Source organism: Myxine glutinosa, chromosome 7 (assembly GCF_964187855.1).
Source record: "Myxine glutinosa chromosome 7, kmMyxGlut1.1, whole genome shotgun sequence".
NCBI classification, from domain to species: domain Eukaryota; kingdom Metazoa; phylum Chordata; class Myxini; order Myxiniformes; family Myxinidae; genus Myxine; species Myxine glutinosa.
This window is the reverse complement of record NC_136267.1, coordinates 163441045-163468549: the sequence shown is the minus strand read 5'-3', so window position 1 is coordinate 163468549 and position 27505 is coordinate 163441045. Positions and strand designations below refer to the sequence as shown.

The 27505-nt window shown below is 42.4% G+C and overlaps 1 protein-coding gene across 1 annotated transcript in view; it reads left to right on the top strand.

The window, feature by feature from the left end:
• The window catches only part of LOC137413263 (CD166 antigen-like), a 165070-nt gene extending 140131 nt beyond the window's left edge, over positions 1-24939 (top strand). The window contains exons 12-16 of the mRNA XM_078782494.1: positions 4651-4774; positions 12203-12244; positions 15945-16074; positions 18337-18474; positions 22678-24939. Of these exons, the coding sequence (XP_078638620.1) occupies positions 4651-4774; positions 12203-12244; positions 15945-16074; positions 18337-18439 (399 nt within the window). The 3' untranslated portion in view covers positions 18440-18474; positions 22678-24939. The remainder of the gene's footprint in view (positions 1-4650; positions 4775-12202; positions 12245-15944; positions 16075-18336; positions 18475-22677) is intronic.
• The last annotated feature ends 2566 nt before the right edge of the window (positions 24940-27505 follow it).

Here is a 27505-nt window from a genome sequence, read left to right as displayed (position 1 = left end):
GTCAAGGCCTCGGGGGAGGCTGCCGAGGTTCCTCGCGGGCCTCCCGGGGATGTAGAGTAGGAGTCGTAGTTGCACGAGTGGCGAGCAGCGGTAGCAGTTGTAGTTGCAGCAGTAGGAGTTGCGGGAGTGGCGAGCAGCGGTGCACGCGAAGGTAACGAGGCTCCAGCGCGCACGAAGGTAACGAGACTCCAGTGCGCGGAGGTTACGAGCAGCAGTGCTCGGCCTGTGTGTGCGGAGGTTACGAGCAGCAGTGCTCGGCCTGTGTGCGCGGAGGTTACGAGCAGCAGTGCTCGGCCTGTGTGCGCAGAGGTTACGAGCAGCAGTGCTCGGCCTGTGTGCACGGAGGTTACGAGCAGCAGTACTCGGCCTGTGTGCGCGAAGGTTACGAGCAGCAGTGCTCGGCCTGTGTGCGCGGAGGTTACGAGCAGCAGTGCTCGGCCTGTGTGCACGGAGGTTACGAGCAGCAGTACTCGGCCTGTGTGCGCGAAGGTTACGAGCAGCAGTGCTCGGCCTGTGTGCGCGGAGGTTACGAGCAGCCGTGCCGCCAAAGCCTCGTAACGGCGTTCCTTCGGAGGGTCCTGGAGCAGGCTCGCTCCTCTAGTCGTAGAGGAGGAACCGAGCGCGATGCGCAAACCACATGGCCGCTCGTCGTTGCTGAAACTCCAGCAGTTCGAGTTTAGGTCTTGTGGAAGAAATTGCGGTCGCAATACTGCCGTGTTCATGTGCAGCCCCCGAATACGTTCGGGGGCGACGGGGTCACCAGTTTAGGGGTTGCCGAAGGCGAGAAGAAGAGGCCATTTCGTTGGGTACAAAGCTTGTTTATTGTACAGAAATCTCCAGCAACTGCTCGCGAACGGGTCGTAATGGCCCAAAAACCCTCTTCGGAGGGCGTGTCTCCAACAGACGCGCGTGCGTCACGACCACACAACCAACAGCCCGTGCGCGTGGGTTAGACCAAACATATCGTATTGTCCTGATGACTCCATCTTTGCTCTTTACTTATCCACGATCTTCCTGATGACTCCATCTTTGCTCTTGACTCATCCAGGTTCCTCCTTATCACTCCATCTTTGCTCTTTACCTATCCACTATCCTCCTGATGACTCAATCTTTGCTCTTTACTTATCAAGGTTCCTCCTGATGACTCCATCTTTGCTCTTTACTTATCCACGATCCTCCTGATGACTCCATCTTTGCTCTTTACTTATCCATGATCCTCCTGGTGACTCAATCTTTGCTCTTTACTTTTCAAGGTTCCTCTTGATGACTCCATCTTTGCTCTTTACTTATCCACGATCCTCCTGATGACTCAATCTTTGCTCTTTACTTATTCAGTTTCCTGATGACTCAATCTTTGCTCTTTACTTATTCGGGTTCCTCCTGATGACTCAATCTTTGCTCTTTACTTATCAAGGTTCCTCCTGATGACTCAATGTTTGCTCTTTACTTATCCAGGTTCCTCCTTATCACTCCATCTTTGCTCTTTACTTACCCACGATCCTCCTGATAACTCCATCTTTGCTCTTTACTTATCCACGATCCTCCTGATGACTCAATCTTTGCTCTTTACTTATTCGGCTTCCTCCTGATGACTCAATCTTTGCTCTTTACTTATCTGGGTTCCTCCTTATCACTCAATCTTTGCTCTTTACTTATCTGGGTTCCTCCTTATCACTCCATCTTTGCTCTATACTTATCCACGATCCTCCTGATGACTCAATCTTTGCTCTTTACTTATTTGGATTCCTCCTGATGACTCAATCTTTGCTCTTTTTTGTTTGGGTTCCTCCTGATGACTCAATCTTTGCTCTTTACTTAACCGGGTTCCTCCTGATAACTCAATCTTTGCTCTTTACTTATTTGGATTCCTCCTGATAACTCAATCTTTGCTCTTTACTTATTTGGGTTCCTCCTGATGGCTCAGTCTTTGCTCTATACTTATTTGTGTTCCTCCGGATGACTCGATCTTTGCTCTTTTTTATTTGGGTTCCTCCTGATGACTCAATCTTTGCTCTTTACTTAACCGGGTTCCTCCTGATGACTCAATCTTTGCTCTTTACTTATTTGGATTCCTCCTGATGACTCAATCTTTGCTCTTTACTTATTTGGATTCCTCCTGATGACTCAATCTTTGCTCTATACTTATTTGGATTCCTCCTGATAACTCAATCTTTGCTCTTTACTTATTTGGATTCCTCCTGATAACTCAATCTTTGGTCTTTACTTATTTGGGTTCCTCCTGATGACTCAATCTTTGCTCTATACTTATTTGTGTTCCTCCCGATGACTCGATCTTTGCCCTTTTTTATTTGGGTAGCTCCTGATGACTCAATCTTTGCTCTTTACTTAACCGGGTTCCTCCTGATGACTCAACCTTTGCTCTTTACTTAACCGGGTTCCTCCTGATGACTCAATCTTTGCTCTTTACTTAACCGGGTTCCTCCTGATGACTCAATCTTTGCTCTTTACTTATTTGGATTCCTCCTGATGACTCAATCTTTGCTCTTTACTTATTTGGATTCCTCCTGATAACTCAATCTTTGCTCTTTACTTATTTCGGTTCCTCCTGATGACTCGATCTTTGCTCTTTACTTAACCGGGTTCCTCCTGATGGCTCAATCTTTGCTCTTTACTTATTTGGATTCCTCCTGATGACTCAATCTTTGCTCTTTTTTATTTGGGTTCCTCCTGATGACTCGATCTTTGCTCTTTACTTAACCGGGTTCCTCCTGATAACTCAATCTTTGCTCTTTACTTATTTGGATTCCTCCTGATGACTCAATCTTTGCTCTTTACTTAACCGGGTTCCTCCTGATGACTCAATCTTTGCTCTTTACTTATTTGGATTCCTCCTGATGACTCAATCTTTGCTCTTTACTTATTTGGATTCCTCCTGATGACTCAATCTTGGCTCTATACTTATTTGTGTTCCTCCTGATAACTCAATCTTTGCTCTTTACTTATTTGGATTCCTCCTGATAACTCAATCTTTGCTCTTTACTTATTTGGGTTCCTCCTGATGACTCAATCTTTGCTCTGTACTTATTTGTGTTCCTCCCGATGACTCGATCTTTGCTCTTTTTTTATTTGGGTTCCTCCTGATGACTCAATCTTTGCTCTTTACTTAACCGGGTTCCTCCTGATGACTCAATCTTTGCTCTTTACTTATTTGGATTCCTCCTGATGACTCAATCTTTGCTCTTTTTATTTGGGTTCCTCCTGATGACTCAATCTTTGCTCTTTACTTAACCGGGTTCCTCCTGATGACTCAATCTTTGCTCTTTACTTAACCGGGTTCCTCATGATGACTCAATCTTTGCTCTTTACTTATTTGGATTCCTCCTGATGACTCAATCTTTGCTCTTTACTTATTTTGGTTCCTCCTGATGACTCAATCTTTCCTCTTTACTTATCCAGGTTCCTCCTTATCACTCCATCTTTGCTCTTTACTTATCCAGGTTCCTCCTTATCACTCCATCTTTGCTCTTTACTTATCCACGATCCTCCTGATGACTCAATCTTTGCTCTTTACTTATTCGGCTTCCTCCTGATGACTCAATCTTTGCTCTTTACTTATCCAGGTTTCTCCTGATGACTCAATCTTCGCTCTTTACTTAACCGGGTTCCTCGTGATGACTCAATCTTTGCTCTTTACTTATTTGGGTTCCTCCTGGTGACTCAATCTTCGCTCTTTACTTATCCAGGTTTCTCCTGATGACTCAATCTTCGCTCTTTACTTATCCAGGTTCCTCCTGATGACTCACTATTTGCTCTTTACTTATTTGGATTCCTCCTGATGACTCAATATTTGCTCTTTACACATTTGGGTTCTCCTGATGACTCAATCTTTGCTCTTTACTTAACCGGGTTCCTCCTGATGACTCAATCTTTGCTCTTTACTTAACCGGGTTCCTCATGATGACTCAATCTTTGCTCTTTACTTATTTGGATTCCTCCTGATGACTCAATCTTTGCTCTTTACTTATTTGGATTCCTCCTGATAACTCAATCTTTGCTCTTTACTTATTTCGGTTCCTCCTGATGACTCGATCTTTGCTCTTTACTTATTTGGATTCCTCCTGATGACTCAATCTTTGCTCTTTTTTATTTGGGTTCCTCCTGATGACTCAATCTTTGCTCTTTACTTAACCGGGTTCCTCCTGATAACTCAATCTTTGCTCTTTACTTATTTGGATTCCTCCTGATGACTCAATCTTTGCTCTTTACTTAACCGGGTTCCTCCTGATGACTCAATCTTTGCTCTTTACTTATTTGGATTCCTCCTGATGACTCAATCTTTGCTCTTTTTTATTTGGGTTCCTCCTGATGACTCAATCTTTGCTCTTTACTTAACCGGGTTCCTCCTGATGACTCAACTCAATCTTTGCTCTTTACTTAACCGGGTTCCTCCTGATGACTCAATCATTGCTTTTTACTTATCCGGGTTCCTGCTAAATCTTCAGTCTTAATGTCAGTGTTTTCTTTCTATTGCAAATAATACAAGACTGGTTGTTTTATAAGACATGCAAGGGGTGAGACTTCATCTTCTAAACCAAAAATCAACAACTTTTCAAAAGGTACAATTTTATTGATTTGAAAGAGTTGACACCAAAACACTAACTTGTGTTTAATTTTTTCCGTTTTTATCAGAAAGAGATAAAGAAGTCAGACTTTGAGGTTCACAGTTCGCTTGCATTGCCCCAGAAGGACGTCCCCCCTCATGTGACCTGCACTGCAGCAAACGAGCATGGCCAGTCTAGCCAGGATACCTCCGGTAGGTACAACAGTGCGCATACATCGAGACCTGGGAGGACCAATCATTGTAGGAATCGTTTCATATTCGTTTATTGTGGAAAGGAGTGCACAGCCAGAGATCATTATAAATCTATAACAGATCTGCCATTGTACAGGTGGGACATTAATATATTCCAGGTTTTGAACCCCTGTAGTTCTGTTGCTAAGAAACGAAATCTAACAAAATATTTACAGGATATAGGTACATATCTAAAGTTTTTGTGGTAAAAATTTTGTTGAATTCAGAAGTGTACAAAATTAGTTATGAATTTCGACGTGATTTCCATCATTTTCAAGAAGTCTTCCTTTTGCGATACTCCAAGACCATTTTCTGTCGCATTTCGACCATAATTTCTCCAAAAGCTGCTTGAATCCCTCTTCCAAGTCTTGAATGTTTGCTGGTTGAGTGGCGTAAACCTTGTCTCTTAGCAACGGAATTACAGGGGTTCAAAACCTGGAGTAGATGAATGGCCCACTCTGTACATCTTGTGCAAATTACCAAAAACAAATTGGGATATTTTCTCAAGGTTTATGAAACTCGGAATTAACAAGAAACCAAGTAAATGTGTTTATTCAATTGAGAGAGCAAGTCTGTTAATATCTATATTTTGTAAGTATCTATTTTATAGTATCTATTTTTATTATATATATTTAAGTGCTTCATGTAGTAGCTTCTTTGTCTATATGCAGCATAAGGCTGCTGGGTAGTACATCACTGGCTGAGGGCCGAGCCATTCGGTTGATGCAGTGCCCCCTACCGGTTAGGGCAGGAATTTGGAATTTGTCAATGGTGCTGGCAATTTCTCATCTACTCGTCGTGAAGGACACCATGGGGTCTTTAACGTCCACCAACTAATGCTGGAAGGTTGAGGACACCATGGGGTCTTTAACGTCCACCAACTAATGCTGGAAGGCGAAGGACACCATGGGGTCTTTAACATCCACCAACTAATGCTGGAAGGCGAAGGACACCATGGGGTCTTTAACGTCCACCAACTAATGCTGGAAGGCGAAGGACACCATGGGGTCTTTAACATCCACCAACTAATGCTGGAAGGCGAAGGACACCATGGGGTCTTTAACATCCACCAACTAATGCTGGAAGGCGAAGAACACCGTGGGGTCGTTAACGTCCACCAACTAATGCTGGAAGGCAAACGACACCATGGGGTCTTTAACGTCCACCAACTAATGCCAGAAGGCGAAGTACACCATGGGGTCTTTAATGTCCACTAACTAATGCTGAAAGACGAAGGTCACCATGGGGTCTTTAACGTCCACCAACTAATGCTGGAAGGCAAACGACACAATGGGGTCTTTAACATCCACCAACTAATGCTGGAAGGTGAAGGATACCATGGGGTCTTTAACGTCCACCAACTAAGCTGGAAGGCGAAGAACACCATGGGGTCTTTAACGTCCACCAACTAATGCTGGAAGGCGAAGGACACCATGGGGTCTTCAACGTCCACCAACTCTTGCTGGAAGGCGAAGAACACAATGGGGTCTTTAACGTCCAACAACTAATGCTGGAAGGCAAACGACACCATGGGGTCTTTAACGTCCACCAACTAATGCCAGAAGGCGAAGGACACCATGGGGTCTTTAACGTCCACCAACTAATGCTGGAAGGCGAAGGACACCATGGGGTCTTTAACGTCCACCAACTAATGCCAGAAGGCGAAGGACACCATGGGGTCTTTAATGTCCACTAACTAATGCTGGAAGGTGAAGGACACTGTGGGGTCTTTAACGTCCACCAACTAATGCCAGAAGGCGAAGGACACCATGGGGTCTTTAACGTCCACCAACTAATGCCAGAAGGCGAAGGACACCATGGGGTCTTTAATGTCCACTAACTAATGCTGGAAGGCGAAGGACACTGTGGGGTCTTTAACGTCCACCAACTAATGCTGGAAGGCGAAGGACACCATGGGGTCTTTAACGTCCACCAACTAATGCTGGAAGGCAAACGACACCATGGGGTCTTTAATGTCCACTAACTAATGCTGGAAGGCAAACGACACCATGGGGTCTTTAATGTCCACTAACTAATGCTGGAATGCAAACGACACCATGGGGTCTTTAATGTCCACTAACTAATGCTGGAAGGCAAAGGACACTGTGGGGTCTTTAACGTCCACCAACTAATGCTGGAAGGCGAAGGACACCATGGGGTCTTTAACGTCCACCAACTAATGCTGGAAGGCAAACGACACCATGGGGTCTTTAATGTCCACTAACTAATGCTGGAATGCAAACGACACCATGGGGTCTTTAATGTCCACTAACTAATGCTGGAATGCAAACGACACCATGGGGTCTTTAATGTCCACTGACTAATGCCTGAAGACGGGTCGTCCAGTTGAACATCCATCATTTGGACGGCACACACATTGATGAAACCACTGTCTGGGAAACACCAGGATGACAGTTTATAGCTGGGTCTAGATTCAAACCCAGGCGAGACAGTGACGAGGCGAGTGTGCGTAACTTTAGACAGCCTAAAGTAGTATAATCAAACTTTATATTTCATTTAGTTGCCCAAAATAACCTTGGTCAGTTTCAGATGAAGGTACATGGTCGTTATCTTGTTTTAATAACAATTAATTTTCAACAATTCTCAGTGAGGAGAATTTCCATAGAAAAAAATCTTGTACAAACTGCATTATACTTGAGGGAAAATGCAATATACATTAAAATATATACATTTCATGGGGTTTGCTGCAAAATATATTGAATGTAGTTTATACTGCATGTCATTTAAACAATCCTAGTTGAGGCCCATACTCTTGAGAGAATGCAAGGGTGCTCATGACAAGTATTTAATGTTTCCATGGACAGGTGCAAATTGAACCCAAACAGGTGAGGGCAAAGCAACAAGGCTAGAACCAGGTGCCACCAACAAGGCATTCAGTTTAAACACGACTTCAAATAATAAGTGTAAAAAAGCTTGGGTTTGGGAATAGCCATTGTTTCTTTCTTTTATTTTCACCTTCATTTTTCTCTTTCTTTATCAGGACGATAAACCTTGTGCATGAGTTAGATTCCACAAACTTTTATCTTGTGTCATTTTCAAATGTGTAATCTCTGAAGGTCTCAGAATGTCTAATGAATGACTCAGATATTTATTTGAAGTCAAGATCAAAACAGAATTCAGATAAAATTCCCAACAAGGACAATGAATCCTTGTAGTGTGTGTGTGTGTGTGTGTGTGTGTGTGTGTGTGTGTGTGTGTGTGTGTGTGTGTGTGTGTGTGTGTGTGTGTGTGTGTGTGTGTGTGTGTGTGTGTGTGTGTGTGTGTGTGTGTGTGTGTGTGTGTGTGTGTGTGTGTGTGTGTGTGTATATATATATATACACAAAGAATTAAGTTAAGCACCCCTACACAAATAATTAAGTTAAGCACCCCCTAATCCTGTCCTGAACCTGAACCCCCTCGAGCACGTTTGGGACATGTTGGGACGACAAATTGCGAAGATGGTCCCTCCAATAGCCAATCTGGATGAATTGGAACGTGCATTACATCGGGAATGGAACAACCTGCCACAGCAACGCATACGACGGCTTACAGGGTCTATGAGACGTAGGGTTGAGTCAGTGATCCGATCACGTGGGTCCTACACACGTTATTGACGCAAAGATCGCTAGAGGTCTTCTCAGAACAATGACTGTACGTTAGAAAACATAAACGTCATCCACACTGTCCGTGATGGACCTATAGTATAGCTCCATACTTAAATTGAGGTGAAAATATGCCTAAAATTCCCAAAAAATTTCACCTTAAATTATTCAGAATAAAATATTGAAAACGGCATGATTGTTATGTTTTTATGTGACCATAATATCACTTCTCCAGAAAATATAGCAATATCATGGGTATATTACACTGTTTTGACGACAACAAACTTGTAATGTGCGAGGTTGTAAAAAAACGGGGGGGGTGCTTAACTTAATTCTTTGTGTATATATATATATATATATATATATATGTATGTATATGTATGTATATATCTATATATATATATATATATATATATATATATATATATATATATATATATATATATATATATATATATATATACATACATACATACATACATACATACATACATACATACATACATACATACATACATACATACATACATACATACATACATACATATACACTACATGACCAAAAATCAAAAGTATGTGGACACCCAAACATCGAACATCTCATTCCAAAATCATGGGCATTAATATGGAATTGGTACCCCCTTTCCTGCTATAACAGCCTCTACTCTTCTGGGAAGGCTTTCCACTCGATGTTGGAAGATTGCTGCAGGGATTTGCTTCCATTCAGCCACAAGAGAATTAGTGAGGTCGGGCACTGATGTTGGGTGATTAGACCTGGCTCGCAGTCAGCGTTCCAATTCATCCCAAAGGTGTTAGATGGGGTTGAGGTCAGGGCTCTGTCCAGACCAGTCAAGTTCTTCCACACCGATCTCGACAAACCATTTCTGTATGGACCTCGCTTTGTGCACGGGGCATTGTCATGCTGAAACAGGAAAGGGATTTCCCCAAACTGTTGCCATAAAGTTGGAAGCACACAATCGTCTAGAATGTCATTGTATGCTGTAGCGTTAAGATTTCCCTTCACTGGAACTAAGGGGCCGAGCGCAATCCATTAAAAACAGCCCCAGACCATTATTCCTCCTCCACCAAACTTTACAGTTGGCACTATGCATTCGGGCAGGTTGCATTCTCCTGGCATCCGCCAAACCCAGATTCGTCCATCGGACTGCCAGATGGTGAAGCGTGATTCATCACTCCAGGGAATGCGTTTCCACTGCTCCAGAGTCCAATGGCGGCGAGCTTTACACCACTCCAGCCAACGCTTGGCATTGCGTATGGTGATCTTAGGCTTGTGTGCGGCTGCTTGGCCATGTAAACCCATTTCATGAAGCTCCCGACGAACAGTTGTGCTGACTTTGCTTCCAGAGGCACTTTGGAACTCAGTAGTGAATGTTGCAACCGAGGACAGACGATTTTTATGTGCTACGTGCTTCAGCACTCTGCGGGCAAGTTCTGTGAGCTTGTGTGGCCTACCACTTCGTGGCTGAGCTGTTGTTGCTCCGAGACGTTTCCACTTCACAATAACAGAACTTACAGTTGACCGGGGCAGCTCTAGCAGGGCAGAAATTTGACGAACTGACTTGTTGGAAAGGTGGCATCCTATGACCACAAACTCTTCCTGTTGGAAATGTGGCCACGTTGAAGTCACTGAGCTCTTCAGTGCGGCCCATTCTACTGCCAATGTTTGTCTATGGAGATTGCATGGCTGTGTGCTTGATTATATTGTTGCGGAACCCAACGTCGGCGGCGGATCCCCTTAGAGGGGGATTAATCCCCTCTTCTATAACTGACCGACATGGTCCCTGACGCCGTACAGCGACCTCCGGAAAGGCCGGTGGCACAGCCCCGTTCGTACCGCGGACAGATGTTAATTGCCGAGCGGTTTTAGCAACCGCGGCACGAACTATTGACAAGGACTAAACCCGATCCTTGAACGTTGGCCAAATCGTGCCACAGGTTTTCAATGGGGAAAAGACAAAGACGACGGATGTGAAGAAGAAGAAGACAAAGGCAAAAGGTTGGGAATACGAATACTATTTATTACTACTATTTACACAATTAAAGAAACCAAGGAAGAAGGAAGGATAATAAAATAAAAGACAGACAGAAGCAAGGAGACACAGTGCAACGCTAGCTTACCTATGGCAGTCTTACTTATACCCAGGGACAAGACACACAAAGACAGACTACGAGCACACTTACACGGGGGATGATGACAGGAATGGCAGGAGGTGGATGGCTGGAGGGAGAGGAAGGCACGGAGCTGGCTGGAGCTTGATCCCACACGGGATGTCGGGCTGGACCTCAACGGCCACCGATGCCACCGATCCTGGTTCCCGCGGGGTAACGGGTCGGAGCTGCCTGGTGGAGCCAACGCTGCTGGTGGGGGGTCTGGCGTGACGGGTTCTCTCTCTCTGTCTCGCAACTCGCAGGACTCTCTCACTCTCTTGGCTCTCTGCCTCTCTTGAACTCGCTCTCTGGACTCCTCCCTCTTGAACTTAATGGTTCGCTGTCTCTTCGCCGTATATCTCCCGTCTCTCTCACAAAGGCTTCCGCGTGCGCTTATATCTCGCCTCGGGCTATCAAGCCGCCGGCCTCCAGGACACGCCCATCGGTGAGGTCGCCTCGGCCCTGATTGGTCGTGAGGGCTCGCCGATCCCACCCTTAGAGGAGGCGTTGGCAAGGCCACGCCTTGTTCCTGCGCTGGGCTGACTCCTCCTACCTTCCGCTCCGAGATGACCTCGTGCTCAATGGAGTTTGGGGTGAAAACAAACACAACCCCACACCAGCGGCAGAATGCAGCAAACCGCCCAGTGCAGTTGGCAATTGACGAAAGGGGGGGATGTGCAGGGAATCTACCTTATTTCACTTTGGTGCAATGGAGTGTTAACTACAGAGCCTTAACCTACATAGAATAAGGAGATAACTGTATAGAAGGATATATGATTGGCTACATGTGGTATATGAAATAACTACGGGAGCGACCTTTGACCTTTATACACAACAACTGGAGGAAGGAGGGTGATATTTTACAACACAAAAAAAACACCATTCTCAAATTCATAACAATATATACCTGTGCACAATGGGTGTGGCTGAAACAGCCGAAACCACTAATTATAAGTGGTGTCCGCATACTTTTGGTCATGTGGTGTATATTACAAGGAAAGACTTGCGGTTGGGAGTAAATTCAAACGACTCCATCGTAAGATCTCCAACCTTTTATTGAACCAACAATGACTCATCGTTTCAGTTAACAACATGTGAAAAACCATAAGGTTTTGGATTTTTGGTTTGAGATTATTTTATCACTCTTGAGGAAGGTATATATATACTTTTTATTTTTATATATTATATTAATTGTCCAAAGCAAATAGTGGACTGTGTACCAATATTACATGTACGACAAGAAAATTAGGAGACAAAGGTGTGCGATTTCAACCTGGGACCCCAACAACCTAATGAGGGGTACACAGGCAAAATGAAAGAAATACTCAAACAAAAGAGTAAGAAGTAAAGTGATAATTTTTCAATACATTAAGTGTTCATAACATTTTCCCTGTCTAAACAAAGCTCTTTTGTTCCGACAAAGAGTTAACATCCAAAACGCCATGTCCTCCTTGCTTCCCAAGGCGGTTAACAAACTTCGATCAACGTTTTGTTACTGCCACTAATATGTATCGGATGGATTACCAAACATGTCAATTTTTGTAACAAAAGGCAATTGAAAGAAGGTATTTTTGAGACAGTGATGTTATCTTATACTGTGCTTTGTTTTCTTGTACAGCAAAGACAAGGATGCCAGAAGAAACTTCTACAGATGGACCAGGTACCTAATACACCTAAACCTGTAATTTTACAAGGCCACACAAAAATAAGCCACAGAGTAATGAAAAACCCATGACTCATTTTGAATTTAGAAAGAACAACCAACGTTTTTACAGGACCAGTGGACTAGTAATTTGGATAGAGTTCAGGCCTTTCACTGTACGCATGTGATTATGGTTATAAGATAAAGTTGAAACCACCTGAAATTTGAATAATGGCTCAGGCTTGAACAAAGTTACAATCATTAATGGGAATACAAGTATCATGCACAACATCCAAGTCGTATTTTAATGTCCGAATGATATCTTTAATTTAGCTTGCCTGACAGCAACCCCAACTCCTAACTGGTGCTCAGCTGGGCAAAGACAATGCTTTCGTGTTTGAGATGATGCTTGTTACTAACATATCGTGCAGCATTTACTGTTGTGGGACTCGATCTGTGCCTCACAAAATTATATACATATTGTTACGCAACCGTGATTAACACCACAGTTACGGATGGCCGATTTGCGAGACTTTAACTCCCGAGGCGAAAACTCAATGGCGGATTCAAACTCAACACAAAGTTAAACGCGCGGAAGGGCAGACGCAACAAAGCTCCGCAGCCTTATCTATTAAAATGAAACACCCAGGAAACTGCGTTCAGATATATACAGAAAATAATACAAGGATTTATTATGGAAAAGTAAAGCCAGTGAAAAAGCCCGCCGGTAAATCTAATATCCTAGATCGGGACGTCCCCACACGACTGACAGCAAACACAAAACGAGGGAGATGAATTACGAAAAGAATACGTCACGTCGTTCAAAATATACGCGGATTCGGGCTTATCTTGTCTGTCTTTCGTCGTCTTTGTGGCGGCCGTCCAACACCGCTCCTTTCGGCCCGATCGCACACCACGAGGTCCCTCGCTCCAAGTCCCACAAGGCCGAGCACCACGCACCAAAAAGCACCCTGCGTCGACGACCTCCAACGCGGGCACAAACTCCACTTGACCAGGGACAGGAAGGACTCCTTTGATAGCCACTCGACTCGACTCTCTGCGGGAGTGCTAGCAGCCAAGTGCCAACTGTTCAGTGCCAACTGTTCAATGCCAACTGTTCAACGAACTGCTCCCACGAAATGCTGCCTCTGCTGAGTCCTGTGTGCCCTGTGTGCCACTGTTCAACGAACTGCCTCAAACTGCCGACTGCTCTGTGTGCTCGGTGTCCTCGGTGTGCCAACTGCCGACTGCCCTCTAATGGCGTCCGACCGTCGCATATCTCTCTCGCCGATGACGTCACATTGGCGCACTCCTCAGCCAATCATAGCCTCCCAACTCGCCGGCTCGCCCAGGTCACGCCCTCTGCGGCATGCTACTCCTGACATCTCCCGTCCGCGACCCCGCGGTCCTTGTGTAACACGTGCCAGGCGAGGTTTGTAGGCCTTGGAGGTGTAAACGGTGGCGGTCTATTGTGGCGGTGTTTTTGGCCTGGTTTCCTATCCATTTATTCCGAAGTCATTGTCAGGGAAAGGAATTATTTAATGTTGCGCTAAGGACCTAACTAATGTTTATGTGGTTTGCAGTGCCATAATGGACAAAGGTTTGATTACTAGGTGAGACTCACAGGGGCGTTACCTTTAATCCCTCACTATTTAACACTCGAACCTCCAGGTAGGTCCACAATCATACATCTTCCCCCGACAACCGCCTAAACATCAAGAACTTATTACATGTAGAGTCTCTGTCACGACAGCCGAATACCTACCTATTCAGATCTACCTAGCTCTAGATGTTGCTCTACCAAATTCATAACAATATATATACACACAAATATATATATATATATATATATATATATATATATATATATATATATATATATATATATATATATATATATATATATATATATATATATACAGTCACGTGAAAAAGTAAGTACACCCCATGTAAAGTTTTGACTTTTTCAACATATTTCAACATACAGCTATTTGATCTTCATTTCAACAATATTGATAGATAAAGGTGATATAATATAACAAATATCATGAAACGTTTACATTTTGTAGTCCATTGTATAATTTAAATAAACATAAATGCAAATTTCGCATGTGGAAAAAGTAAGTACACCCCTACATTTATCACTACTTCAAATACCTAAAATTAGAATCAATTAGAATCAGGTGCACCAGCTCAGGTGCAAATGATTAGAACATCGTTAGAGAGGATCTTGGAGGAACCTGTCTTATTTAAAGCTGACATTTAGTTTGGTTTGCTCTTTGTTGTTGAGGTGTGCAGCGTCACCATGCCTAGATAAAAAGAGCTCTCTGAGGCCTTCAAAAAGAAGGTTATAGATGCCTATGAGTCTGGGAAGGGATTTAAAAAGATCTCCAAACAATTTGAAATCAATCATTCGACTGTCCGGAAGATCATCTACAAGTGGAGAAGATTCCAAACAACTGCCAACTTGTTCAGACCAGGCCCCCCTAGCAAGTTCAGCCTGAGAGCAGACCGCAAGATGCTGAAATAAGTCTAAGAACCCCAGAATGTCATCACGGGACCTACAGGTAGCTCTTGCCACTGTTGATGTCAAAGTGCACGAGTCTACCATGAGAAAGAGGCTGCACAAATTTGATCTACATGGGAGGTGTGCCAGGAGGAAAGCTTTTCTGTCCAGAAAGAACATCAGGGCAAGACTAAAGTTTGCCAATGAACACCTTGGCAAAGACCAGCACTTCTGGAACAATGTGCTCTGGACAGATGAGTTAAAGGTAGAGCTAATTGGCCACAGTTCCAGAAGACATGCTTGGCGAAAAGCAAAGACAGCATTTGACCACAAGAACCTGATACCAACTGTAAAGCATGGTGGTGGAAATATTATGGTTTGGGGCAGCTTTGCTGCATCAGGGCCTGGGTAGCTCAACATCATAGAATCCACTATGAATTCTTCATTGTACCAGAGGGTGCTTGAGGATAATGTGAGGCCATCTGTCGGAAGGTTGAAGCTCAACTGAAGGTGGACCTTGCAATATGACAATGACCCTAAACATACCAGTAAATCCACCAAAGAATGGCTGAAAAGAAAGAAATGGAGGGTTCTGGAATGGCCAAGTCAAAGCCCGGATCTAAATCCCATCGAGATGTTGTGGGGGGATTTGAAACGAGCTGTGCATGCAAGAAACCCCTCAAACATCGCACAGCTGAAAGAATTCTGCATGGAGGAGTGGGCAAAAATTTCTCCCAGTCGATGTCAGAGACTGGTAGACAGTTAAAAGAAACGCCTACTTGAGGTTGTTTCTGCCAAAGGGGGCAATACCACATATTAGGGCCAGGGGTGTACTTACTTTTTCCACATGCGAAATTTGCATTTATGTTTATTTAAATTATACAATGGACTACAAAATGTAAATGTTTCATGATATTTGTTATATTGTATCACCTTTATCTATCAATATTGTTGAAATGAAATTCAAATAGCTATATGTTGAAATATGTTGAAAAAGTCAAAACTTTACAAGGGGTGTACTTACTTTTTCATTTGACTGTATATCTATATATATATATATATATATATATATATATATATATATATATATATATATATATATATATATATATATATATATATATATATATATATATATATATATATATCTATATACAGTGTTGCATTATGTACCATTTTCCTGCATCAAATACACCAACACTTTCTTTGCAGTTCCATCCACAGAGGAGAGTTCAGTTGGAATTATAATCGTCATTTGCATCGTTGCTATCATCATCTCCTTGTTCCTTATCGGCCTGACTTATTGGCTCTGGAAAAAGAAGCGAATTTGTGACAGCGATCGGTAAGTTTCCGGTGACATGGATTGCACATTTGCAGGTACTTGTAAAATGCAATTGATTTCAAGGTTTGAGTGCGTATTTATGTGAGCTAGCACAAGTAACTGCTGAACCATTTCTGTTACCTCACAGCTTCTGTACCTGTTACCAGCTTCTTCAAGAAATCAGTTAGCGAGAGAGAGAACCTAAGTTGTCAGAATGTTATTTATATTATACTAACTTGTGTCCTTTTTCAAGATTGTCAAGTCAAATAACTTTAATCGTTTCGCTTTTCATTGTTTATCTCTTATTTAATTTTCAAGAATGAGTTTGTTGCTCCTGTTGAGTCAAACAAATTTATCAATGACATAGGATTTGATATGAAGAGTAGAAAAGCGGGAGGGCCAACGGGAGTTGTGGGAGATATGTTGAAGGCAGCGGGAAATTGGGGTGTGAAGAGAATGACAGATATCTGCAATCTGGTGGTGAAAGAAGGTCGCATTCCAGTGGATTGGGAACTGAGTACCCTCGTCCCTCTATACAAGGGGAAAGGTGACCCTCTGGACTGTGGCTCGTATCGAGCGACAAACTTATTGGAGCATGGAATGAAGGTATTGGAAAGGGTGTTGGAGAGGAGGATAAGGAAGAAAGTGAAGATTGACGAAATGCAGTTTGGATTTATGCCAGGAAGAGGAACGCAGACGCGCTTTTTATTGTGAGGCAGTTGCAGGAGAAGTATATGGAGAAGAGGAAGAAGTTGTTTCTTGGGTTTGTTGATCTGGAGAAAGCATTCGATAGGGTTCCACGTGAAGTAGTGACATGGGCATTGAGGAAGTTAGGAGTGGAGGAATGGTTGATCAGAGTAGTGATGGCAATGTACAAAAGAGCGCGCACAGCTGTAAGGACGAAGGACGGGAACAGTGGTGAGTTTGAGGTGAAGGTGGGAGTGCATCAGGGGTCGGTACTAAGTCCACTACTATTTGTAGCTGTGATGGAGGTGCTGGCTCAGAACGTAAAGGAGGGTTTACCGTGGGAGTTGTTGTATGCAGATGATCTGGTGTTGATTGCAGAAAGTATGGATGGACTGAAGGAGAAGATGAACAAGTGGAAGGAATGAATGGAGACAAAAGGTCTGAAGGTGAATATCGGAAAAACGAAGGTGATGGCAAGTAGTAAAGCATGTGGTGAGGTGGAAAGAACTGGGAAGTGGCCGTGTGCTGTGTGCAGGAAGGGTGTCGGAGTGAATTCCATTCAATGTCCAATGTGCGCTGAGTGTGTTCATCAAAAATGTAGTGGTTTGAGAGGGTCATTAACCAGTCTGGCAGCTACATTCAAGTGTAAGGTGTGCACAGAGGGAGCTGCAGATGGAGGAAATGTTGAGTTGGATCTTGGAGACGGCGTGAAGCTGGAAGGTGTGAAAACATTTTGTTACCTAGGAGACATGCTGAATGGAGAAGGTGGATCAGACTCGGCAACGGTTGCTCGAGTGAGATGTGCATGGAAGAAGTTTCGGGAACTGAGTGGCGTGCTGACGAGGAGGGGAGTGTCGTTGAAGCTGAAGGGAAAGGTGTATGTTGCATGTGTGAGAAGTGTTATGATTTATTGGAGTGAGACATGGGTAATGAACGAAGAGCAGCAACGAAGGCTGGAAAGGGTGGAAATGCGAATGGTTCGGTGGATGTGTGGAGTATCGTTGAGAGAGAGGAAGACAAATGATGAATTGCGAAAGATGATGGAAATAGAGCCTGTGATGGATGCTGTGAAGAGAAACAGGTTGAGATAGTTTGGTCATGTGTTGAGGAAGGATTAAAGTGACTGGTTGAGAAGTGTGATGGAAATGAATGTAGAAGGAAGTAGAGGACGGGGAAGACCGAGAAAGACTTGGCTAAAGATGGTAGAAGAAGAAATGTGGGCAAGGGGGTTAACAAGGGGAGATGCAGAAAATAGGGCAAAATGGAGAACATTGTCATGGGGACCGCAAGGCTAACCCCCGCTCTTGCAGGGAAAATGGCCTTAAAATGCCTGTTGTTGTTGTTGTTGTTGTATAGGATTATTCTTTTGCAGAGATTTTTTTTACAAAAGTAGATAAAATTATGAAAATAAGTGAAAAGTTTCAAATAGTTTGGAAGGTAAAATACAATTAAAGTAAAGGTGTTTATGTTGCTGAAGCATACAGTTATCCTTAGGCATGTGTCATGACCATTTAAAGAAGATCACTTGCATCGTCTGTCTTATTTGAGATGAAACATTCTAAAGTAGACTTCCTTACCTGCCTAATTTTGTTTCAGGGATGAGCCCTCAAAGACTCCAACTTCTCAAGGAGTCAATTCAGGCCATACCCGCCTGCCCGGAGAGGAGAGGGTTCCTCTGAATGACACCCCGCGAGTGTGAATAATTTACCTGTGGCAGTGACTTTACAGTGGAAGGTGAGTTGGTTGCATTCGTATTCACTAGCAACGGTACCCGCCCTATGGGCTCCAATTGGGAAGCCCAAATGAAAACGCAAAATATCAGAAATTGAAGGTTTTTTTTATTTTAAACGATTCATATAAACATCCGTTGAATCATATCACACGCAAATCATCAAAATCTAAACAGTATCTTTAGAATTTCACTAAAAGCCACATCACTGTTCATATCGGTAAATATTATTCCATCGTGTTTCAAATCGTGATCGATACACTATGATCGTGATCGTGAATCGTGATCGATAATCGTGTTCACAATCGCTATGTCGTATGTACTCCCGATACGTGTCCCAAATTCCCGATACGTGTAACTGTACCAAATCAACAGTTAAAAGGATTTTGGGCTGATAGCTGTTATGGCCTTGGCAAGGTCGATGGAGACAGCGTTTATTATACTTTTAATGAAGGACACTGTCTCAAGCCCCAGTCCCCATCACGGATGGGGCTCAGCGGTTTACCCAAGCCTGACGGCGAAGGGCAAGGTACACGCTGGCCCGTCCAGTGTAGCGCGCGTGCGGCCCCGGACATCGAAGGGCATTAAACGTTCATTAAACATTAAACGTTCATGAAAGGATTACGAAACAAAAAACATTACGAAATTACGTTCACACCGTCACGTCAAACACTACCGTGAACACATACATCGTCACAATGAGAACATCGTCACAATGAACGTTATGCGAACGTGAATGTTATGCGGGAGTCCAAACCTGAGAATGCTGGAGACCAAAGCTGAAATTGGAAAAACGAAATAGCCTATTTTACTCCTGGAGATCCCAGGATTACCCACACAAAATATCGTTTCAATCGGTTCAGCAGTTTTTACGGTACCTTCGAACGGACAGACAGACATTTGGTGAATTATAGTAAGATAAGAAACTGCAACATTTTATTTCTCACTGAAACTATCCAATAATTCAAAGTAAATGATTGTAGTAGAACAGGAAAATAATTCGATTTGATAGAAAACTGGCTGAACTAGAGGGCTGTGATTAGAGATCGCTGATATGTCCCGGTATAGCCAACTCATAATGTTAGTTAATTGGTAGAACTTGAAATTCTGCCTCATTATGAAAACAAATGGGGTTGTTTTTTTTCAAAAAGATGATGCCACGGACACCAAGACTAAACACACTTGATGCCTCCCTTAAGGAACCATGATCATGAAAAATAAGAATATTTGAAAAAATTAAACAATTGATAATTGAAGAGGAATTGAAAAAAAAATTGAAAATGAAAACAATAGAAAATTAAATTGAAAATTGAAAAAATAATTCATTGAAAATTTTTAAAATAGAATAATGTAAAAAAAAATAATTAAATGTCAGATTTTGAACACAAAACAGAACATGAATCGGAAACCAAACCTGCCATTTACCAGTACTTTGGATCGGAATTTGTCCCAACCGCAAATGCGCTGAGAACAGCGAGATAATTTATTTCACTCTGTCTGCCTGCCAGTCAAACAAAATTGAAAATCATTCCAAATTGGAAACTTACTGTTTTTAGGGACGTTATAAAGGACACAAACAACAGGTACAAATAACTGATGCAACGTGTCATAATGGGTGGTTTAATAGAATAGAATAGAATGATCGTTTTAAGGCCATTTTTCCCCGCTAGAGCGGGGGTTAGCCTTGCGGGCCCCATGACAATCATGGTTCCCTATTTGAGGCAATGTTTTTATGGCCGGATGCCCTTCCTGACGCCAACCCTTGATCACGCTCCTTCGATGCGCAGGGATATGGTGTACCTATTCTAAATCGGGGTACACACCGTGATCATTCATCCCAGCAAGCTGGTACTCAATTTGCCGACCTCGGAAGGATGACAGGCTTAGTCAACCCCCCTGGCGTTAATTCAGCGATCGACCGGGATTCGAACCCAGGATCCTAGGATCCCAAGCTGGCACCCTAACCGCTAAGCCAACACCAGGGTGGTTTAATAGACACTGCAGAAAATTCCGGAATCAATTTTTTGTACAACCTTTAAAATCTTTATTGAATTTAAATTGAATTATATATTTGTAGAACACAAATCGCCTTCTTTGCACTTTCAAAACCCTTTAGTTTCGCCATATTTGGACATGTTAAATAAGGTGGTGTATAAGACTGCTTCAATAGCGCTAACCTTCTGGAATTATTTTAACGATCTTAAAAATCATTATTTATTTAAATGTAAGTATATACTTGAGCAATGCATGAAGTAACGTGTTCTATGAACTCTCCAGTTTACTAACCTTTATCTTTCTAAAATGCAGCATATTGAATGAAAGCATCAATTGAATTCACAAAATGCTTTCCAGGGCATGCAGTTGGCAGCCTTAAATATCCCAGTTAATGGGATTGTCAGATTCACTGAAGCTTTTTGTTACAATTGTGCCATTCATAACTGTGCCATTTGCACTGTCAAAGATGAACTCTTTTGAAATTTAGTGTTATCTTAATTTATTCATAACCCCACATATCTACTGTGATATTATAAGCCAATTGCTTAATTGAGTGGAAAGAATTACAGGAATTTCATATGATCTATGTGCATGCTTGTGTCTGTGTCCATGTCTGCGCATATGAGGCTGTCAGGCTGATGTTACAGAGGCATGGTATACTTCGTGTAATGGTAACACTTATCCAATCCCTGCACGATGGAATGAAAGCAGAAGTCACAGTTGATGGAAATGTATCAAAATGATTTGAAGTCATGTCCAGGTTGTACTATCAACCCCAAACTACAATATTTTAACCTTTATTTCAATCTGGTGATTTAGAGATTGAGGGAAGGCTGCCAACCCTTCCAGGAAGATGTGATGCATTGATGTAATCCTACATTCATGGGTAAAGGGGACTAGAAGGCCTGCAACACTGACAGTGGCCAAATATTTGTTTGCTGATGATGCAGTTGCAGTGGTTACCATGAAAGAAGGTATAATGAGAATTTGGCATATACTTGATGAGGTGACATCAGAGTGAGGGTTAATGATGAGCCTGCCAAAAATGAAGGTGTTGGCAGCAGGGGTGATTTGTGAGGATAAACAGGATGTACAACCAATAAATAACAGATGAGGAGCCATAAAGGCAGTGAATGACCTAAGATACCTCCGGGAAATTATTGAATCACATGGAAGTATCATGGGAATGTTTGGAGCCCTACAACTGTATTCAGGGGCAATGATCTCTCCTTAAAGATGAAAAGACGAGTTTGCTGTTCCGTAGTGTTTATAGTACGCTGTAGTATGGAGTTGAGACATTGATCAACAAGAGATATCTCAAGGAAGATTGAGGCCTTCCACACCAGGTGCCTCCAAAGCAAATTAGACATCAGTTAAGGCTTAATAGTGGACAGGATATAGTATTATACAAGTGGGGAGATAGTTTCCGGATGGACAAGTTACTGGAAGATATTATTGCAGCAAGAAGACTTTGTCTACTAGGTAATCTTACCCAGGTGTAAGACAACCCCATCTCTAGGAAGCTCCTACTCGGGTGGTTGCCACAGTGTCCCCTGGCAAATGGAGCCGAGTTGAGATGGAGAGACAAAGCGAAACAAGACGTGAAGAAGTTTAACAACGACATCGGCAGCTGAATCAATGTAGCTTCGGAAAGAGGTTTTTGGAAAATGTCATTCAAAGAGGAGTTGGATTCCTGTACCAAGAAGAGAGTCGAGATGGACAGAGCAAACTATGATGGTGCTATCTGTGCAGTTGCCAGACAAGAACTGACAGGAAGCGCGGTAATGCCAATTCCACATGTGATGCATGTCCGGGAAGAAGACAAGGTAATTTGAGACAAAAATGACAACTCGCTGAAGATAAGAATACCGACGAGCTCAATCTGTCACTTTCTAGTGTAAAACCATCAACCTTATAAGGGCTTATTTCAAGGTCAAGGTGTGTGTTTTTTGGTTTGTTTTTAACTGGTTATCTGTCAAGTGACCTCTTGGTCCATATCTCCCATGTACAAAATATGAAAATTATTTTATAAACAATGTCAGAAAGGATTTGCCTACTTTGCGGCGCTTACTTAAGTCTAATACAACAGTATTTGTGAACTTAACACATTGCAAGAGCTCCTTGTTTGTCTTTCCAGAAACATGAACGACACCAAAGATGGCCTTTCCTTGGACTCGAGCACTAATGTCCTTTTTAATTTTTGCATTTTTCAGGGAGAACATACATCGATGAAAATGAAGAAATGGGATAAAGAAAGGAGAGTCGGTTTTATGAGTGAAGTATGCAAGAAGAGACTTCATGTAAAAAGCCATTTTGTAAAGGAATCGTGCATAGGTTGTCACACTGTTTGCTATGAATGTGCAAATCCATGAGAGAAGCACACATGTCTTATGCAATTCTAAACAACCCCTGAACCCCAATCGTACATTATTTTAATCATACACTTGCACTTCTTATTTAAATCATGCACAAGAAGGTGAATGGAAACAAAAAAAGGAAAACCCACATATTACGTTTTTGCCTCAATATCGGAAAGTTACTGATCGCTCTTCTTCTTCTTTTCTTGTTTTATCCTGCCCACATGATTTTGTTTTCCTCGTTAGACTCCTTTTTACGCACGCATGAATTTAGGGATAAAATTATCTTTGTCGTGAAAGAAAAATTCTCAATTATGATACATTTGTTTGGGTGCTTCGGGAAGTTTGTAATCAATAGATTTATTACTTTTCTTTTCTCTCTCTGGTTTTTGGTAAATCTGCCATGCACATTGTAGATAAACATATTATAGAGGTGTTTTAAAGTTCTTTTTATGTTTTATATCATTTATTGAAACAATGCTAAAGTTTTTGAGGTATTTTTTTCAAAGTAATAGCAAACGTTACCAGCTTTGCTTCAATATTTATTTTTGTATCACTTGGACACTGGCCCTGATAAACTTTGCGCTGACAAGTCTCAAAATGCGAATGAAACAGTGATTAACTTCAGGTGCTAAGGTATTAAAAAGAAGTCGTATTGTGTCCGTCATTCCAAATTATTGAAAACTGCTATCCGACAGAAGAGCCTCCAGGTTTCGACTTCCCCCGGAAACAGTGGTCTGTGTCGGTTCAACAGGTTCCGTACTCTCCATGCAAGGACATCAAACCACCTCGACAAATGGAATTTCAAAGACAGCTCAGCATGTGACTGTGGTCACCCAGATCAAACTATTCATCACATTCACCGACAGAAATTTGGTGAAGGATTTAGGGCAATCCACCTAACAACAGACAGTGCTGTGACTTGGCTGTTCAACTTCGACTTAGATCCGTTAGCTCTAATTTATCATACACAAGATTAGATTATATTGAAAACCGCTAATGGAAATTCTTGATTCACCAGAACATGGCAAAAAGTACAAGTACAAGTAAAACTGTCGACCTGTTATAAATGGTCACACAATGCAGACTTGGTTTTCCTAAACTTATAACAGACCCAATGTAAGATATTAAAATGTTCTCCCATCTACAACTTCAGAAAGTCAGTAATTGCAATGCAAAAAGTATGAGAATTTAAGAACAGGCCATGGAAAGTGTGATGAAATACGGAAATGCTTTAGAAGATACAGTTTGAAAAACTGCAGTGAATTTTATCCTCAAGGTTATCTACAAAATACATATTTTGTGTATTAATACCAAAAGCAAAAGGAACGGCCACAGTGGAAAAGGAAGAGGGACATTCATTTGTGGACCGACGATCAGTCGTAAAAATGGTTCGCTTCCTTTGCTTATCCCATGAACAGCGGCAGTATTGAATGGGATAAATATTTGTTTGTTTTTTCTTGTTAAAATCAATAATAGAAAGAAATTCATCAACATTTGGGATCACATTTCTTTATAGGATGTTGTTTTTCACAATCAGGCATATAACGGACATTCAAGGTAAAAAATGCAATAGATCCTACACGTCAGTCACAAACCTGCGTTTCTGTACAGAATGCAACTTTTAAATGTTCCTACTGTTATTATGAATGTAACATCATTTAATCTACTGGAATAAGGCCTAACCAAGATGAAAGGACTGCATAGCCTGCAACTTTAAGGTGGCAGGTCTAACAGTTCTGGAATGATGAAGGACCTTCCTTGTTAACACTGGGTTGCTGTGGAAATATTCATATTGTTAAAACATTACAAATACATTTTTGCAGTTTTTGGCCAGATATGTCATATTATGTAATTGTTTCCTCACTTGATGTATCGTCGATATAACAAGTCGGTAAGCTGCTAAAGTAATGCTTCACTGATAGAGAAATGCAATTTCAGGAGCTAAACCAAAGCCAACGTGGATGTACGACACGTTTTCTTTTCTTCTTGTTTTTCTTCAGCTAATAGGTCCATGCACTTGATATGGAAACTATATGATGTATTCAACTGCCATTTCCTTTTCGCTGATTAGCCTTGCTGTTGTAAATTTTCAGCTTTTAATAAAAGTGAAAATTACTCGTTGTTTGTGTGAGGAGGGATAGCGTTAAGGTGGGGGTGGTTGGAGGGTCGAGAGAGTTGGCCGAGGACAGAGGGGAGTGGAGGAGTATCGTGGTCAAGGCAGGAGTTTGTTGCCATAGGACCTCACCGCTTATAAATGGAAGAGGAGAAGAAGAATTGTGGTTTCATTGCAAGAAGTATGTGGAGGAAATAAGTTTTGGTAATGTCAGTTATTTCAGGCCTAAAATGTAATGATCACCCACCATCAGATGGTTTTGTTGAGATATAAAAAACATTTTATTCAAAGTTTGGTCATGCATTACAAAATTAAAAGTTTATTCCCAAAGTTAAAAGCAACTTCCCAAAGGACAAGATTGCGGGTGACCGTACAACTGCTTTTTTAAACTGTGGCTTCCATTCAACAACTTTTCCATCAAACCCTCCTCTCTTACTAGAATTCAGTAGTTTGAAGAAAACTGTTGACAAGTTTTGTAATAATATCTGTAATTTCAAGGAGATTTGCAGGTTGTTTGTTAATGTCATCCATCATCCATCAATCCATGGGCCAGAAGAGCACGACAGTTGACTTGACTTGGTAAATCCAATCTAATCGATATTCTGCGGTTCTGATGGCATTTATTGAACTTAGCCCTGTCCATTCATTAATATTACTCCTCCAAGACTTTCTTGGTCCACCTCTTCCCCTTGCCCTCTTTTCCCTGGTACTCTTCTATGCATTATATTATTAGCTAACGGTAAATGTTCTCTGGAGCACGGTACGTGGCTGAACCATTTTAATTTTCTCTGTATAACAATCGATATGAGGATATAATCGATATACACTATTGCCAGATTTTTTTTCGCTATTTCATGTTTTATTGAAATATTCGTCCTATAAGTAGTGAAGAGGATTTGTAAAAAAATTCTTACAACATTTAACTTCAAAAGCATCGATGTTCTTCTCGGTATTAGCATTCGATGACTTTTAATGTAAGCACACACACACACACACACATTTTTTTTTGTATACAAGATCGGGGCTCGTGAAAGAGCTAACATTAATCACACAGAAAGACAAACCGACACATAAAACATATAACATGGGGAGCGGTAGACAAGATGGGAGAGAGGGGGAGGAACACAAACACAACATCTGAGAGCAGGGACATCGAGAGATCTGTGGGAGGGAGAGGGCTTTGGGGGGGGGGGGGGGGAGGCATGGGAAGAGGGGGTGGGAGAGGTATAAAACATATGGACACTGCCGGGACTTCCAGGAAAGATGTTGGAATTTCAAACAAGGTGGATCTGGGGTGAATTAGTGGGGGTAGAAAAGATCAAGGTTTTGGATGGGGAAAGATAAGAGATGGTGGTGAACAGCTGTTTTAAAGACCTGGAGGGAGGAGTGGGATTGAAGGGAGTGTGGGAGTTTGTTCCAGAGGCGGGAGAAAAGGGGAATGAAGGAGTGAAGGTGAGCAGAGAGCCGAGATTTCGGCAGTTTAACCATCAGAGGGTTGCTGGCAGATCTTGTGCGACCTGTAAGAATATTTGGGGGACAAACCACAGAGAGCTGGGGGAGCAAGGCCGGAGAGGAGTCGGTAGAAGACAGAAAGACCACCTACCTGTCTGCGGTGAGTGAGTGAAAGGCCCTCGAAGATAGCTTCATCACGGGAGATTCCAGTGATTCTGAAAGCTTTGGTTTGGCCAAAGCACATATGAAAGCACATATGCACATATGATTCTGAAAGAACATACACGAAATGACCAAAAGTATGCGGACACCCCTTATTATTAGTGGATTCGGCTGTTTCAGCCACACCCATTGTAGACAGGTATATATAATTAAGCACTCAGCCATGCAATCTCCATAGGCAAACATTGACAGTAGAATGGGCCATACTGAAGACCTCAGTGACTTTCAACGTGGCACCGTCATAGGATGCCACCTTTCCCACAAGTCAATTTGTGAAATTTCTGCCCTACGAGAGATGCCCCAGGAAAATGCAAGTGCTGTTGTTGTGAAGTGGAAACGTCTTTGAGCAACAACAGATCAGCCACGAAGTGGTAGGCCACACAAGCTCACAGAACGAGACCGCCGAGTGTTGAAGCACGTAGCACGTAAAAATCATCTGTCCTCGGTTGCAAGACTCACAACTGAGTTCCAAACTGCTTCTGGAAGCAATGTCAGCACAACTCTTCATCGGGATGTTCATGAAATGGATTTTCCATGGCCGAGCAGCCGCACACAAGCCTAATATCACCATGCGCAATGCCAAGCATCAGCTGGAGTGGTGTATATCTCGCCGCCATTGGACTCTGGAGCAGTGGAAACACGTTCTCTGGAGTGATGAATCACGTTTCACCATTAGGCTGTCCGATGGATGAATCTGGGTTTGGCCAATGCCAGGAGAACGCTACTTGCCTGAATGAATAGTGCCAACTGTAAAATTTGGTGGAGGAGGAATAATGGTCTGGGGCTGTTTTTCATGGATAGGGCTAGGCCCCTTACTTCCAGTAAAGGGAAATCTTAACACACTACAGCATACAATGACATTCTAGACGATTGTGTGCTTCCAACTTTGTGACA